Source organism: Caretta caretta, chromosome 7 (genome assembly GCF_965140235.1).
Source record: "Caretta caretta isolate rCarCar2 chromosome 7, rCarCar1.hap1, whole genome shotgun sequence".
Classification (NCBI taxonomy): Eukaryota; Metazoa; Chordata; order Testudines; family Cheloniidae; genus Caretta; species Caretta caretta.
The window spans coordinates 82,719,779-82,733,645 of NC_134212.1; the positions used below are offsets into that span (position 1 = coordinate 82,719,779).

General features: G+C 41.5%; 1 protein-coding gene across 1 annotated transcript in view; it reads left to right on the forward strand.

Annotated features, from left to right (window-relative positions):
* The window catches only part of LOC125639752 (hexokinase-1), a 70,276-nt gene that overhangs the window by 51,263 nt on the left and 5,146 nt on the right, over positions 1–13,867 (forward strand). The window contains exons 13-16 of the mRNA XM_048857399.2: positions 1,393–1,488; positions 2,593–2,692; positions 6,509–6,692; positions 10,252–10,407. Coding sequence (XP_048713356.1) covers positions 1,393–1,488; positions 2,593–2,692; positions 6,509–6,692; positions 10,252–10,407 — 536 coding nt within the window. The remainder of the gene's footprint in view (positions 1–1,392; positions 1,489–2,592; positions 2,693–6,508; positions 6,693–10,251; positions 10,408–13,867) is intronic.

Here is a 13,867-nt window from a genome sequence, read left to right on the forward strand (position 1 = left end):
TGAAAATAAGAATAATACTCGTATGTAAAGGAGCACACCAGTAATAGGTGCTCCGTGACTCTGAATATATGAGGCTTTTTTTTCACTGTAAAGTGCTTATTTGTCTATGTCAGGTAGGCATTTTTAAAGTTAAAAACAAAGCCATAACATGGTGAGCTCTGTATAGAACAGGGGTTCTCAAACTGGGGTCGGGCCCCTTCAGGGGATCGTGAGGTTATTACATGGGGGAGGGTGGATCGTGAGCTGTCAGCCTCCACCCCAAACCCTGCTTTGCCTTCAGCATTTATAATGGTGTTAAATACATAAAGTGTTTTTAATTTATAAGGGGGGGGTAGCACTCAGAGGCTTGCTATGTGAAATAGGTCACCAGAATAAAAGTTTGAGAACCACTGGTCTAGAAACTATGGTTGAGGGTGAACCACTTACAGTATCAGGGAACAGAATTAATCACCTTCAGCTTGAAAAATGGTCCTTTTACCAAATCAGTTAAAAGAGCTGTTCCAGCCAGGAGAGAGAACCTGAGCATGACTGAAAGGCACATTATATGCCGGGGTGGCCAACCTATGGCTGCGGAGCCACACGCGCCTCTTCAGAGGTTAATATGTGGCTTCTTGTGTAAGCACCGACACTGGGGCTGGAGCTACAGGCGCCAACTTTCTAATGTGGTGGGGGGCGCTCAGTGCTCAACCCCTGACTCTGCCACAGGCCCTGCCCCCATTCCGCCCCCTCCCCCAAGCCTGCTGTGCCCTAGCTCCCCTCCCCCGTGCCCCCCTTGAGCCTCCTGCATGCCACGAAACAGCTGATTGGGAGGTGCAGGGAGAGAGGGGGAAGTGCTGATCAGTGGGGCTGCTGGTAGGTGGGAGGCGCTGGGAGCGGGGTTGGGGAGCTGATGGGGGTGCTGCTGACGTATTACTGTGCCTCTTTGGCAATGTAAATTCTGGCTCCTTGTCAGGCTCAAGTTGGCCACCCCTGGTATATGCTGTTCCGTAGAGGGTTGTGGTACATTCCTATACTTGTGGTGTATTTTCCGAGAGAACGCTGGAGATGCTCTTCCTTGTTTCAGTGCTCCATATCTGTGGTTCACAGGTGTACAATCCAACAACTGGGTTCCAGTCTGTAAGAGCCATGGTCATGTCTGTGAGATCACCACTGCCATCTGCATATAAAGTGGTATCCGGGTTAGAATATACAACCTCTCACAGTGGAACACTGTTAGTTTTGTCCCATGGGTTTAACTGCAGTTTGCAACAGATATGTTTGATATGTATGTTTATGTATTCAGTCTTTTAAACCTAAGTACGTGTTTCAGAATGTTTTTTTAAAAACTCTCTTACGTTCTAATGAAAGACATACTCAGAAACTTAGTAATGAATGCCTTTTTCTTCTTTTTAGGGTATCCTCCTCAACTGGACCAAAGGCTTTAAAACTACAGATTGTGAAGGAGAGGATGTAGTGTATTTGCTTAGGGAAGGCATTAGAAGGAGAGAGGTGACATTTCAATCTTTCATTATTTTCTTGAATGTATTTTGTTAACTTGATTTTGTGTGATAGAATTCTTATGTCTCTGGCATTCTGTCATTGATGAATTGGGATGCACTTTCCTTTTGTATTTACACAAATGGTACACATCTTACAACGGGGCTAGGAAATACACAAAAGAGAGATTCTTGCCAAACAAAACCACTTGTTTCTCCATGCTTGGTTGCTTTGTGGGGATAGCGTATGTGGAGTCCAGTTGGTATGTAGGAGCTATGAGGGGATGGGGCATGCTCAGTGCAGATGGAATCTTCAGGGAAATTATTTACCAAACTTTAACATATCTCTCTACTGAGCATATGTGAACTGACGTTTTTCAGAGTCTTGTAATTTGGCCAAATTTAGGTGAGTTTTTGTTGGGATGACAAAAGGCACATCCCTGACACCAAGGCAATACCCCAGCCAAATTTCAGGTCCCTGCTCCAAAGAATGGAGATACTAGAGTTTCTCAACAAAATGCTTGTAAGAGGGTTTTGTTGTTGTTGTTTTAAAAAATAGGCAAAACATTGTATTTTTCCCTATTGTATTCTTGGAAATGGCAGAACTTTTCTAGGCAAAATTTTCCAGAACAATTCAGCCTGAGACAACCAGCAGGCATGGAAAGTTTCAGCCTGCATGGTTTAAGCTTGACATAGTTTCTTATAATGAAAAGCTTTGAGCAACATTCACTATATCACTGCCTATAGTGTGTGTGTGTGAATGTGAATGAATAGTGAGTGTTCTCTTATCCCTAGATAAGAAGTTAATATTAAAAATGTCCTAACCTAAATTTGTGTTTGCATTGCAATAAAGTAGTATACTTTACAGCTCCAGCACAATATACAGTACCAGTAAGTCATGATACCTGCATACAAATTATATGACTACTTCTGGTTTTAAAAGAAAAAAATCATTTGATCCTTGAATATTAAGTTTATATTTGTATTCATTTGTACGCAACACGTTTTAGACAGTTGGTTAATTCCTTGCAGGCTAACAACCATTGCAAGGGTTGGTTTGATATATTGCAAACAAAGCAATACTTTTTCTATAGAAATGTATTTTTTTTCTTCAAAGGAATTTGACTTAGATGTTGTGGCAGTGGTGAATGATACAGTTGGCACGATGATGACTTGTGCATATGAAGATCCAAATTGTGAAATAGGACTCATTGTGGGTAGGTATTAGTTACTTTTTTATTTTTATTTCAACTGTAGTATATTCTTCTAAACAAATAATTTTGTTCAATTAAGACTATTAGGACACATGATTGGGTGTGTTTCCTCTAATTCCTATTGTTAACTATACCTGTACCTGCGATGTTTTTGGAATTTTTCAAACCTGACTTAACGTTTCTTCTCCTGATGAATAGGATAATAGTTTCCTTGAAAAGTGTAACCTGAATCCATCTGATAGTTTTAAAACCTAGACCTGGATATATAATATTAACAGGAGAAATGTGCTGTTTCCCCCATTGCTATTTTTGCCAGTTACATTTTAATACAGAGAATACAGAAGTGAAATATAGCTTTTGACTAATAGACATTCCCCGAGCCATCTATTTAAGTCAGTTAGGTGAAAAAAATCAACAAATATATTAGTTCTTTTTTGTTTGATCATTAGAAATATTGGCTAATAAATATGAACTAATACTAACTATTTTAACTTGAAAATCAATCTGTTTCACAGAATTAATGCAAAAGTGACCACATAAAATTGCCAGTACGTGGTTACCCATTAGTTTATTCTGTAATATGTATCCCTAATTCACTAGTATGCTGACCCACATCTTGCCTCGGTCATGTGGTCTGCCCAAGACAGACTTGTAAAGCAAAGCACACGAATTCCCAGCAGCTGCGCATTCCGCAAGCCTTGGTAAGCAAAGTGCACTGTACTGCAGCTGTATTCCAAGCAGTAAAACAGCTTTAGAGTTGCCAACCCTCCAGGAGTGTCATGGAGTCGCCAGAATTAAAGATTAATCTTTAATTAAAGATTGTGTTGTGATGAAACCTCCAGGAATATGTCCAACAAAAATGACAATCCTACCTGAGATAATGCCACAGGGGATTTTACTAGATTTAGCTAAAATGCCACCCAGGGGATGTAAATAGGTGCATGTGAAATCCCAGAGCTGCTTTTTTTTTTTTTAATTTAATTTTCTTTGGGCCAAGTTCTGTGAGATCGAGAAGGCCAGTCACCAAGTAGTTTTTCCCACAGGGAAAGGGAATGGAAGTTGGAAGCCTAAACAGAAATTTTAGATTGCAAAACTCATTCTGTCTGTTGTGAACATTTGTGGTAAATTGCTAGGAATTTCACACCCAGATAGGATTTAGCAAAATATCAAAAACTAGTCGGTGTCACGCAGTTTGGGCACGTTTTGTCTGCAAAACTCTGACTGTGTTATATGCTTGAGTACAAGATTGCCAGGATAAAGGGCAAATTGTCTTTGGAGTCATAAAAGTCTACTTGTATGAATATTCAGTGTTGTAGATGCATTGGTCCCAGGATATTAAGGAGATAAGGTGGGTGAGGTAAATCTTTTATTGGACAAACTTCTGTTGGTGAGAGTGACAAGCTTTTGAGCTCACACAGAGCTCATCTTCAGGTCTGGGAAATGTACTCAGTGTCACACCTGAACAGAAGGTGGAATAGATTCTTTAGCGTAAGTAGTTAACGAACATTTCAAAGAACCATTCAAGTCATTAGAACTCATACAGAAGAATGATAAAAAGACAAAAACATCGTATCACCTCTGGGCGAACACTTTTCACAAAGTGATCGCTCTGTATCTGACCTCTCGGTCCTCATCCTCAAATGAAACCTGCACAACACCTTCAAAAGATGAGCCTGGGAGCTTAAATTCACTTTGCTAGACGCTAAAAATCATGGACCGAATAAAGACACTGGAATTATGGTTTATAATAACAGTCTATAACCCATTAACAACCCCCCCCCCCAGCTGTCTTCCCCGTCCCCCCCTTTTCCCTATGACTGGTGGAGTGTTAATGGTCCCTTGAAATATGTGTCCTTCGAGTGCTTGCTTACGTCCATCCCATGTAAGGTGTGCGTGCGCCATATGTACTGCTGCTGGAGATTTTTCCCTCAGTGGTATCTGTTGGGCCAGCTCTAGTGCCTCTGGAGCTGCACACTTATGCGCCGGAATAAAGGGCACCACTGGCCCCGCATCCTGTTAGTTCCTCCTTACCACCCCGGATGGTTGCTGGAACAACCTTTTTTGCTGCGGCAAGACTTCTTTCCAGTGGTTTTTGGATTCCTTCTTCGTCGTCATCATACTTTAGTGGATATCATTTTTAAAAGTAGTGTTAATGTATATAGTTAGTCCCTGTCATCGAAGGACTTCTTCACTGCAAGGGCTGGGCATGCCCTGGTCACCAGGCTTCAAGCCTTGTACCTACAGTGGCAAACCATGAGTAACCCTCACTCCAGCTCCTTAAAATGCTTTGGAGAAACCCATGTGAGGGACAAGTGCCAGATCTATCGGGACTTTCAGACCCTGTACTAAAAAGGACAGGGACATTGGGCTGAAGGCTATCCTCATGGAAGCCACCCTCAGACCAGTCTCAGAACCGAGCTGCTGTAATTCGACACCGAGTACTTTGGCATCGGTGCAAAGTGGTTCCCCAGCATGGAGCTCTTCCAGTGCCAAGGAAGAAGCACAAGAAGCAGCACACCGACAGAAGGCACTCACTGGTGCAGAAGAGAGACAAGCGGGGAAAAGGCAGCATAGTGAGACCTGTGCTCGGCCACTCTTTTGCTCCCAGACTGTATCGGCACCATCAACTCTACCTATGGTGTTGAGTCTGGTGCGGAACCCTCCACCGACACCAGGAAGCTACCACAGTGCCAGTGGTCTGACAGTGCCATTGACCGTAGAGGCTTTCCAGGCAGCTAGGGACCTTCTTGCTCTACTGATCCCGCCAACCCCAGTGGGACACCTGTCACTTCCGGTATCTGGAAGCAGGACGGAGCAAGGAACATTGGGCGCCTTCCTGGCACTGGGCCCCCTGGCACCTTCTAGGGGCAAACCTTCCCTGATCCCAGCATCCTAATCTCTGTTGCGTTACCGGTCCCTGGAACCTTGGCACCATATGAAGGTGGATGCAGGTCAAGTTTAATACTGTGATTTTGGTAGGCTAACTAGAGAGAAAATGGAAACATTAACACGTGGCGTTCTCTTGTATGGGATTTATGGCAGTTGTGTTCTATGTGCATCAGGAAAACACTACCACACGTGAAATGGGTTTCTTTTTTGTTCAGCTGAGCAGTGGGCTTTTTCTGAAAATTTGGCTTTTTCTCTTCTTTCTCAAATTAGAATTGGACAGCAATATGGAGAGATTGCAGCTACAGAATAATTCAAGAGTTAGCCATTAACACTGGCAGGTGTACAATCCCTGTAATTTTCTTCTTTTTGTTTTTAAATTTAGATGGATGTCAGAACTTTGGGAAAATATCCTAATATTAGGCCAAATACTGAGGTCCTTACTCGGGCAAGATTCTTATTGAACCCAGTGGGAGTTTTGGCTTAGTGAGTCAAAGCTAACTAATAACTTCAGGATTGCGATTTTGGCTTCAGATGCACATTAACTAGAGTTGCATGTTAATCTTCTGTCAGATGTTGTGCTGCTTCCCTCTTGTATTAAAAATTCTTAGGAAGCACTAGCCCAATTGGAATTGAAGAGCCCGGGTTCATCTGCTGCTAACTGTGTCCTGTACTGCATAAAGCATGCTCCTCTCTGCCTTCCCATATGCAGTTCAGCCCTGGCCAGCTGGAGACTTCTTGCAGAGGAGGCACTGCATCCCTATACCTCACTGTACTAGCAAAGGGAGTATTTAGTTCCATCTCTTCATAAGTACTGAAGATTTATTATTACAATATGAAATTATTTTATAAATATGAAAAAAGCAGGTGAAAAAGCTCATAAGGGGTTCTAATGCTTGTTCTGGTATTTAAAAAAAATAATCTTGTTTTTAGGCACTGGCAGCAATGCATGTTACATGGAGGAAATGAGAAACGTAGAGATGGTAGAGGGGGATCAAGGACGAATGTGTGTGAACATGGAATGGGGTGCATTTGGAGACAATGGATGCCTGGACGACATCAGGACAAGTTATGACAAAGCTGTTGATGATTATTCGTTAAATGCTGGAAAACAAAGGTATTTAATGCTGAATTCTAGCAAGAAATGTGTTGCAAAATTTATGGAATACTGATGTTCTAGGAATAAGTGATATTGCCTTCAGCTGATTTTAAAAGTGGTGTAATTACATCTCCATTTACGGAAAATGGAGGGATTAAGAGGACATAATAGTTTGCACCGTCACTGTCCCCTGTTGGATTACCCTTGTTCCTGATTTCCCAGATGGATGACTTTCTCCATCTCTGACAGGTCAAGTGGTTGCAGTTTTTTCTCTTATGTCAACTCTGTGTTGGTCATCCTTGCCTTTGTCACCTCAAAGCTGTTAAACTGTACTGCACTTTGCTTGGGACTACCTTCTCTCAGTCATCTGGAAATTTCAGCTACTGCAGAATGCAGCTGTCTGCTTTTTGAATGCGGTGAGCTGTTACATGCCCAGAACATCTGCTCAGAACTCTGTACTGGCCTCTTATTTGTGACCAGTTTAAATTAAAGGTTTTGGTGAGAACGTGGAAGCGGGAGTATGTCAGAGTAGGCTTTGGAACTCTCAGTGCATGGTAACAGGGTCTGCACAATGAGTTAACGCGTGGCAAGCTAGTGCGCTCCAGATTCACGCTGCAGCTTGCTGCACACTAACTCGCTGTGTACACAAGCCCTCATATAAATATACAGTAATTTATAGAAATATGATTGAAGTGAAAAAACACATGAGGAATACGGAGAAGGTGGCAGACTGCCTGGGAAGCTCCAAAATTTGAAGTCCGTAAAGCTTCAGTCACTGAGGGAGCTGGGAGACGGTTCTTTGCAATGACAGCAAAGTGAGCATGGAACAAACTGTGAAAGGAGTATATAATTCAAAGAGTTAGGCACTTGAGAGAGGCCATTTATAGGATACAAAACTGTTCATGGAACTGATTGGACTGTACGGCCCCCTTCCAATGTGAAATGTTACTTTTTACCTAGGTTGGATATAGGATCCAGTAAAATATCAGATTTGCACAAAGGACTGAGAAAGACACTGTAATGTAGTGAATTATTGATTAAACAAAAAAAAAAGCAAAATGTACCTTGCAGTGAATTAACAGATGTGGAGCCTGGAGTACTGTGTATAATTCTGGTCACCGATGTTAAAGAAAGATAAATTCAGACTAGAACAGATGCAGAGAAGGTGATCATGGGAATGGAGAGTCTAGTCTACAAGAGGAGACTGGGTGGAATGTTTATAAAGCAAATTAAATTGTGATTGTAGCACAAGTAAATATACCTGTGCAAATCTAGCTAGCACAGATAACAATCATAGTGAAGACTTGGTGGCACAAGCTTTTGCATGGGCTAGCAACCTGAGTACATATCCAGGGTCCCCAGTGTACTAGTGCTGTGGTAGTTAACCCATGCTGAGGCCTGTGCTGCCATGGCTTCACTACTGTTGTTACTGATAATAGCGCAAGTATACTCTCACCCCATCACACCTTTGTTTGCTCTGTAGACTTACCCTATAAGAGCTTGGCTTGTTTAGCCAAATACAACAAAGGCTGAAAGAGAGGACATGATTGTTCTCTATGGCCACGTCTACACTACCAGCCGGATCGGCGAGTAGTGATCGATCTATCGGGGATCGATTTATCACGTCTAGTGTAGACGCGATAGATCAATCCCCGATTGCTCTGCTGTTGACTCTGGAACTCCACCAGGGCGAGAGGCGGAAGTGGAGTTGACGGGGAAGCGGCGGCCATCGATCCCTCTCTGCAAGGACGCGAAGTAGGTGATTCTAAGTTGATCTAAGATACGTCGACTTCAGTTACGCTATTCTCGTAGCTGAATTGCGTATCTTAGATCGATCCCCCCATAGTGTAGATCAGGCCTATAAATACACAAGGGCAGGGGAGTAAGCACCAAAGGGGCAGAAGAGCTATTTAAGCTAAAGGCCAATGTTGGCACAAAAACAAATGGGTATAAACTGGCCATGAACTAATGTAGACTGAAAATTAGAAGACGGTTTCTAACTATCAGAAGAATGAGATTCTGGAACAGCCTCCTAATAGGACTAGTGGTGACAAATAACCTAACTAATTTTGAGGCAGAGCTTGATAAATTTATGAATGAGATTATATGATAAGATAGCAGGCACGTGGCCTTCATGACCCAGGAGGTCCCATCCAGTGCTGTGCCCTGTGTTCCTATGTTTAGTTTTAATTATTAAAATAATACTTCATCCTCAGCCAGTAAATGTTCATGTAGAAATGTTTATCCATGTCCATCAGCAGAGCACCTGATAGCAATAAAAATGCTGTTACAAATGAAGAGATGTATATCAGATCCCCTGCTTTTTAAAAGAAAAGTTTATTAATATGTGACCTCAGCCCTGCATTGTCTGTTACTGTATCTCTGCTGAGAAATGGGAATTGACCACGGGCTTCTATGTTTGTTTGTGTATGAACAAAGTGTGAATTAGCAAAATTCTAACAAATTAGTAATTGTCAAATACGTTAAATGTTTGAGAATCATGTTAGCAATTCAACAATAGCTTGGAGAGCTAACAGGAATTGTAGTACTCACATCTAGGGGCAAAACTGATAACTAGTTACAGGAGCAGGGCAAAGAGGGTTGGTAAGCATAGATTCCAATAGTATACAGTAATTGAGTTTGTATAACACCTTTTATCTCAAGAACCTAGCATGATTTGAGTACACCTAATGACACTTCACAACACCCGTGTGAAGGATGAGGATAAATAAAATACTGCTCTGGCTGCGTGTATATCCAAAGAAAGGGGGATCAAATTTAATACAAAAGCGTTTCCTCAGAGAATTCAGTTATCCCTTTTCAAGGTCTGTCACAACTGTTTATTGTACACAACTATAATATTATTAAAGAGCTAGTTTAGGACAGAGATGCTCAAACTTTGCCCAGTTGAGCATGATCTTAGCAACTTGGCCAGAATTCTAAGGAGGCAAAGATAATATGGATAAAATGGAAGACATTTCATTTTCCATAACCTTTAGTACAGAGGCATGTCCTTGAGAAATTGCAAGTCCCGACATGCAATGTTTGGATCAAGATGTGTTGGGTTTTTTTTTAACTCAATGATTTGTTATGCATTTTGGCACATTTGCTGTTGCCTCCACACCTGGACATGTACAACAGATTAAGTGCAGCCAGAAATTGATATGAAATGTTCAGTGATACAGTATAAATACCTGTACTCTGTACTCTCTGTACTGATGAATTAATCCACAATGAAATCAATAAGTAATGATAAGTAAGCTATACTCCTGGAAATACTCATGAACACGTAATATTACATTTATCACTTTTTTCAGAGCGTTACCCGGTAGTTTCTGCTCTTTGCAGAACTCCTCTATGAAAAAAAGTAATGAACTTCCAGGAACTGAAACTCCACTCTAAACGCACATTGTCTGTGTAACCTACCAACACCGAGGCAGCTCCATTTAATGTTCTAAGACTCCAGTTATGAGAGAGTTACCAAACTCTTCACTACTGTTCTGCATATCCTTGTAAACTAGCTGGATTATATATAAATAACATTCCTTCTGAACTGTACCATTGTCTGTAATTCCAGATATGAGAAAATGATTAGTGGAATGTACCTGGGAGAAATCGTTCGCAATATTTTGATTGACTTCACTAAAAGGGGATTCCTGTTTAGAGGTCAAATTTCAGAGTCGCTGAAGACCAGAGGTATCTTTGAAACCAAGTTCCTTTCACAGATTGAGAGGTAAGATTGATACACAGTAGAATTGCTGGAGTTGAAATAGTGCATGTCTAATTTAGTACTGGTGCTTGAGGGGAGGAAACTAGGAGTGCAGTTCAACTCTGTTTGTCATTGGAAGGTATCTGTACCATAATCTTCATTAAAGAGCGATGAATATCAGCAGATAGAATTTTTCTAGTATTAAACTGTGATTACACAACATGTGTCCTCATTAACTAAATCTGAACAACTGCTTGGCATTCAATTCTTACTAAAGCACACACTAGTTTGTAAACTGTAAGGCCCTGCTTCTGAAAACATTCATGTATGTGCTTAATTTTATTTGAGTAGCCTTACTGAATTCAGTGTCCCCATGTTGCATGAGTAAAGTTGACCCCTAGGCAAATGTTTGCAGGATCAAGGCCTGAATTGAGTAGATCTCAGATTCTTTGTTGTCAAAACTTATACACATTGGTAACTGTTAAATGGCAGATATGTCAGTGGTCATGGAAAGCCTTACATTATTTGACCTATATCTTTTGTGTATATTTACGTAAGATAGGTGTTACTATTTTCCTTTTCATACTCTGGTGAGATTCAGGCTAATTGCCTCAGCTCGCAGAATTTTAAACTGTTTAACTTGCCTTTATAACATATGTTTAAAGCTTAATCATGTATTTTGGCTTCTTTTACCTTTTCTGAAAGTAAGATCCGCTAGCAATTTAGGAATTCTAACATTTATAAAATGCACCATTTTCCTGTTTTAAGTGTCATACAGTAGTTTTACCTGTCCAACTGAATGTGCACATGATAACCTGGAAGGAAAAAAAGATTTAGGTCAGATTAGCAAAACTATTTATAGAGCACAGTAATGAAATGGGAAGTTCACCTTAGAATTATAGGACTTTTACATAGGGAAATAATGGGAGCAGAAATCAGGAGACAGAAAAATGATTTTGTGCTCAAATACTTCTGTAAATACGAGGGAAAATATTTTGTTTTTATTTGTACTAGAAGCCTATAAAGGCTGCAAGAAGAATTCTTTAGAAAGTCTTCTCAGTTCATAAGAGTATTTCCAACTAAGGCCATGTCTACACTACAGTAACTCCTGGCTTAATGTTATAGTTATGTTCCTGAAAAATGCGACTTTAAGTGAATCCAATTTCTCCATAAGATTTAAAGTAAATGGGGGCGGGGGTTAGGTTCCAGGGAAATTTTTTTCACCAGACAAAAAACTATATTTTATTTATTTACACACACACACACACAGAGTATAAGTTTTAAAGAAACAATTTAATACTGTACACAGCAATGATGATTGTGAAGCTTGGTTGAGGTGGTGAAGTTAGAGGGTGGAAGCGTGTAGGATATTTCCCAGGGAATGCCTTACTGCTAAATGATGAACTAGCATTTGGCTGAGCCCTCAAGGGTTAACACGTTGTAGCCTCACACTCTACAAGACAGCACGAATGGAGGGAGGGGAGACAGCATGGCAGACAAAGACACACACCCTGTTTGTGGGAGAGAGAGAGAGATGTGCATTGCCCCTTTAAGTACGCTGACCCGGCTCCAAGTACATTGCCTTTAAAAAGATCAGGAAGTTGAGACAGCAGCTGCAGTCTCTCTGTCCTGAGCCCTGTCCTGTCCTGTACCCACCCTGCTCTATATGGAGAAGGGGTAAGCGGGGGGCAGAAGTAGTGGGGAGGGGGACACCCTGACATTAGTCCCCCTCTTCCCCCCTCCCCTGCACAGCAAGCAGGAGGCTCCCAGGAGCAGCTCGAAGGCAGGAGCAGCACATGGCAGTTGGGGGAGGGACAGCTGAACTGTCAGCAGTTGATAGCCTGCTGTGCGGCTGCTGCACAGGGAACTTAGGGGGGTGGGGAGCTGATGGGGGGCTGTTGGTTCCAAGCCCCCACCAGCTAGCTCCAACCGGCTGTTCTTCCTGCAAGCAGTGGACAAAGCAGGCGGCTGCCAAACAACATTATAAGGGAGCATTGCACAACTTTAAACAAGCATGTTCCCAAAATGATCAGCAACGTAACCACGAAACATCATTAACCGGGACGACTTGAAGTGAGGAGTTACTGTACGTCTTATGTTGGCAAAACGTATGTTGCTCAGGGGTGTGAAAAAAACACCCTCCTGAGCGACGCAAATTACACCAGCATAAATGGTAGTGTGCACAGCGCTATGTCGGCAGGAGAACTTCTCTCGCTGACATAGCTATTGTTGCTCATAGGAGATGCTGTAATTATGTTGACGGGATTGCTCTCTAGTTGGCATAGAATGGCTACACGAGAGATCTTACAGTGGCACAGCTGCATTGGTACAGCTGCTGCTGTAAACTCTCTAGTATAGATATAGCCTGAGTCATAGTGATGGTAATCAAAGATGCTTTTGCTGGTTTTGGTGTTTCATTTTATTGTTTGTAAGTTTTAACATAAAAACAATTTCCTTGTTCTTATTGAATACATGCAGTAGTATGTAATAGTAGAGATATAATTATTAATCTATACTAGCAATAGCTACTCATTGATTATTTATTTGTATTGTACTATTAGTGCCAAGATAGTATGTTGTAAAGTAATTTAAAGGCCACTTGATGTTTCAAGGAAAAGCATAATATAATGGAGACTTATAAATACTTTTTCTCATGGAAATATCCTTTAGAGGAAATGATGAGGGAAGAGACATGCAAAAAAAATAGTCGTTGAACCAATATTACTTCTAAACAGAATGTGCTGTAATGTTTGCCATGACTCTTTATATGATTATTGGTGCTTGAATGCAGCAGCATAGGGTGGAGAAATGAGCTCAAGATTGTGAGACACTCTTGTGAGTCCTAACCTGGCTCCAATAGCAAATACTTGCCAGATGTGCCTATGATGCTTTGGTGGTTCATCCAGACCAATAAGAGGTTCTGTCAATGCCTGCTCTGTAACCTTGGGGACCTCTGTGTTAATGCAGCTATGGTTCAGAGCCCTGATATCAGGAGCATGCCCACAACACAGTGGTCTCACCCTGGCTTTCACCAGTCCAGTCACTCTTTTCAGGGTGACACCCAACAATTCTTCTAGTCCTGAGTCTCCTCAAAACTGTCTCACCTGCAGTGTCCTGTCCCTGTTATTGGGTGCTCACAGAGGTAACACCAAGTTTTCCAGTACACATAACAGCTTGTTAGCCCAGCTGGGTTTATACCCAGCACTGAGATAGCTTGTAGTAAAACTGAGAATAAGCTTATTGACAAAGAACATGGATTTAAGTGATTTCAAGTAAGAGCAAAAGAGATAGGAAAGGGATATAAACAAAACAAAAATAACACTTAATTCTAGCAAGAAGAAGCGCAGCTTTATGCAGTTTCTTGCTCACTCCAAACTGCCAGTATTCTCAGGCCTGTTTTAACAGGAGGATTCAGCTTTTATAGGTACAAAGCACTGTCTTCTTTGTTCTCTCAGGTGATGGATTATTCAAATGTTTCTTCCCC